This window comes from Neopsephotus bourkii, unplaced genomic scaffold (assembly GCF_033783945.1).
Source record: "Neopsephotus bourkii isolate Nb327-2 ecotype Australia unplaced genomic scaffold, CSIRO-AGI_Nbou_v1 NB_1820, whole genome shotgun sequence".
NCBI classification, from domain to species: domain Eukaryota; kingdom Metazoa; phylum Chordata; class Aves; order Psittaciformes; family Psittacidae; genus Neopsephotus; species Neopsephotus bourkii.
In genome coordinates, this window is record NW_026902293.1 from 8,280,598 (window position 1) to 8,284,289 (window position 3,692).

At 51.1% G+C, this 3,692-nt stretch overlaps 1 protein-coding gene across 1 annotated transcript; it reads right to left on the reverse strand.

Annotated features, from left to right (window-relative positions):
• Positions 1–256: 256 nt before the first annotated feature.
• Positions 257–2,770, reverse strand: MSC (musculin). The gene is made up of 2 exons (XM_061342811.1): positions 2,069–2,770; positions 257–1,303 (listed from the first exon to the last, which is right to left on the reverse strand). The coding sequence occupies exons 1-2, from the start codon at positions 2,585–2,587 to the stop codon at positions 1,217–1,219; spliced, it is 606 nt and encodes a 201-aa protein (XP_061198795.1). The 5' UTR covers positions 2,588–2,770; the 3' UTR covers positions 257–1,216.
• Between the last annotated feature and the right edge of the window lie 922 nt (positions 2,771–3,692).

Consider the following 3,692-nt stretch of genomic DNA (forward strand, 5'->3'; position numbering starts at 1 on the left):
ACTATAGCAATGAATTCTCTTAAGTTGTTAAAATGTGATTTTTCCTGCTAGTTCATTTAGTACTGTACCTCACATGAACTGTTTTGAGTTGAAGTGTTCTTATCTGGCTGTTGCTGGAGATGTAGCTGTTCTCAAGAGTTGAAGAAGATAACTGTGTTTACAAAAGCCAGTTTCAAGAACATGCATTACAAAGAAAGTTGTATATTGATATATTATCAATACTGACGCGGCCACACACTGTCACAGTACCAGTAAGTCATTGTAACCAAGCTTTTAATGTCATTTATAAAAAAATAAAGTTATTTACATTTGCAACTTATTTGATGGCATCCTCTTTTATTACAGCCTTTGAATCAGTGAAGAAATGTCACCAGAACTCATTTGAGGATAAACTTTTCAAACATAAGCATGACAGTACAGGAAAAAAAAGTTTAAGACATTGTAAATTCTTGTTACTTTGCAGCAGCATAGAAACTCACCCTTTACAACACATGCACCCTGCCCTTATGGTAAGCAGAATTCCATTCTGGATTAAGAAGAGGAAACTGCCACATTTCTAGGGATAGTTCCATACTCTTACATGTGGCAATTCAAGACATAACCAAAGGAATTATTTTAGTTCCAATGGACAGAATGTAGCCACTTAACACTTTTATTTAAGAAAACTCTGGGTAAAAGGACAAAAAAAAAAAAAAGTATGACTATACTTACTGCATAGTTGCAGTAAATTAGATCCATGAATACAAAAGCCATCAAAATATATTATACATCTGAGTTTCAAAGCTACTTTAAAATACTGCTTTGCTTTAGAATACAAATAATACTGTTTGGGGTTAGTTTGTAGAGTTGCATTTTGGTCCATGCTGTTAATTCTATATTGTTATATTCTTCTTCCATTAGTTCAAGAGCCTCAGAACAACAGGTCCTCAGGCAGTGGCAAGAATGATGAAGCCAAATCTCAGGCTTCAGCTGCTGCAGTCAGTTCATAAAAACTCTAATTTCAACCACCTCCCTTTACTGCTTTAAATAAACTTCCCTTAGAACTCTAAGGGAAAAGAATGTCAGGGACACGGATTTAACACTGTTAGAGATGGGGGTTTGTCCCCATCTAATCTTGAGCCGATAAATCACAGCTCTTAAGAATATCCAGTCCATACAAAGGAAAAAAAAGAAGGATCATCAGCAACAACAACAGAAAGAAAACAATTTACTGTGACTATGCGGTAGTTCCACATAATCTGCTGGCAGTAGAAACTTCTTTGCTGTCAGAGTCGGGTCTTCCTGAAACCACAAATGGCCAAGTCTGTAACCAAAAAAAAAGGTATTTCATATTAAAAAGAACGTTTATCCTGGTATGAAACTGGAGCTTTGTTACTGATAGATGTCTAACTCTGGCTCAGCTGCAAATACGTCACCGTGTTTTAGTCCCTGTGGGAAACACAGAGAGAGCGGAGTTCCTCTAACAATTTTTTTTTTCATTATGTTTTTCATTGTAATTAAATGCTCTGCAACAGGACTGCCATGATCAGCAACAAATCGTTCTTACAAAAAATGCAACCATTCCCTTGCTTTGCAACTGTTTGCATCATTTTATAAACAAAAAGCACATAACGTATCAAACCCCAAACACTCTGAACCACATAGGCAACCGTTTTACCCCTGTGGCACGCATCAGGCACTAATTCTGTACCGATGAACTGATGACGGCGTGCCTGTGCTCCAAGCCAGCCCTCAGAGCAATTACTCCTTTTTCGGACATTAAGCTTGCCTAATGCCCGAGGAATTTATTTCTTTAGGGTCCCCTACGCCGTCTCCCCAGCACAGACACACCCGCCATCACCCTAAAACAGACCCGCCTCTCGGGTCTGGGACGAGGATTATATGGATTTGCGAAACAGTCAGGGCCGCCCCGCGGCTCCTTCCCTGGTGGGCACGGCCCGGCGGCACTGCCCCGGGAGGTGCTCTGCGGAGTGTCCCGAGGCCTCCCCCCTTAACCCCCAGGGGCCCCTCGCTGCTCATTCCGAAGGCGCCGGAGCCGTGCCCGCCTGCGCGCCCCTCCGCATCGTACCAGGTTGACGGGGTGAACGTAGCCGTTTTCGTAGCGGTCCTCCTGCAGGAGCTGCCGGAGGTGGGCGATGTAGCTTGACGCTAGGCGCAGAGTGTCCAGCTTGGAGAGCTTGGTGTCGGGCGGCACCCAGGGCAGGCTTGTCTTCAGCCGGGAGAACGCCTTGCTCAGCACCCGCATCCGCGCCCGCTCCCGCGCGTTGGCGGCGTTGCGCTGGGACTGCTTCCCCTCGGGCGGCAACCCCCGCGGCCCCGACACCGCCTTCTTGCCCCCGGGGCAGCCGCCCCGCGCCCGCTTCCTCTTGCAGCCGCTGCCCGCCGGCCCCGCCGAACAGCTGCCCTCTCCATCCTCCTCCTCCTCGTCTTCCTCTTCCTCCTCCTCCTCCGCCGCAGAGGAGTTGTCCCCCGAGGGGTAGAGCTCGCCGCGGGGCTGACGCTTGGCCGGCGGCGGGTAGTCCAGCTGCAGCCCCCGCAGGTCCATATCGGGCAGCTCGTCCGCCTCGCTCCCGGAGCCCGCGGACATCGCCCCGGGAAGGAGGCAGGGAGGCGGGCGGTCCGGAGGGGGCGGACGGCCAAGGCGCGCCGGGGAGTCGGCTCAGCGCCGGTGCCGGCGGGGAAGGGGGGGTGCGGCGGGTGCGCGGAGGGGGATGCGCCCCTCGACAGCGCTATATATCTGGGTGTCCGCGGAGCGAACCATCTGCCGGGCGGAGCGGGGGAGTGGGGGCACAGAGGAGGGGTAGGACCCGGCGGATCCTCGAGCTGGGGGCGGCGCTTCTCCGCGCTGGCCCGCGAAGACGAACCTGTATGGAGGGGACGGGGATGTCTCCAGGTGTATGTGTGCTTTGGTGAATAACGCCGCCATGCGAATGAGCGCTTTCTCACCGCGACAGATCCCGCTCCTCACCCTGGAGGGCGGAAAATACTCACGGGGCTCATCCCACGACCGCTTTTGCAGGGAGAGGGGCACCGCTTGCCCAGCGGCTGGGGCTGGGCTAAGGCTAAACGCAGCCTGGGGCTCTGCCAACCCCAACCCACCTGCAAGCCCTTCCCCTCTTGCCTTTCCTTCTGGTCGGGGGATTTTTCCAGCTCACACAACCTCGCAGCCGAGTGGTGCGGCAGGACAGAGCCAGGTCTTCCCCACCCGCCCTGCTCCGAGCGGTGCCGGTGTTCCTCCACCGGAGAGGGCAGGGACAGCGGGGTCGCGGCACCCCGAGGTGGGTGGGTGGTTTGTGGGGATCAGTGCGAAAAGTGATTGGAAACGCGCGGGCTGTGTTTTGGTGGTGTAAGTAGCTTTGGGAGAAGCTACAGGCAGTAGAGTGTCCGAAGGGTTCTCCTTCCTCAGAGCAGTTAGTTAAAAGCCAGTTAATTGGGCTGCGTAGGTAGGTCTGTGTCACAAAACAAATAAAACAAGATAATTTTTTCAGGTATTTGCGGGTTGTTTTCCGTAACAAGTTCCATACTACAGCTTTTATGGAGTTCACGGGAAAGTGGGGAAAAGCATCCACTGGAAATGATTATATGCAAAGTAATAGGGGTTATCAATAAATAAACAGACAATTTGTGTCCCTTTCATGCCCGAAAAGATCCATTCTTTCCGAGATGAATGACTACAGTCTGGTTCCTCGCTG

Coding starts and splice junctions, on each gene's coding strand:
- MSC (XM_061342811.1), bottom strand. CDS start 2,587: ATGTCCGCGGGCTCCGGGAGCGAGGCGGACGAGCTGCCCGATATGGAC. Junction 1,304..2,068: donor ACGTTCACCCCGTCAACCTG/GTACGATGCGGA, acceptor TTTTGGTTACAG/ACTTGGCCATTTGTGGTTTC.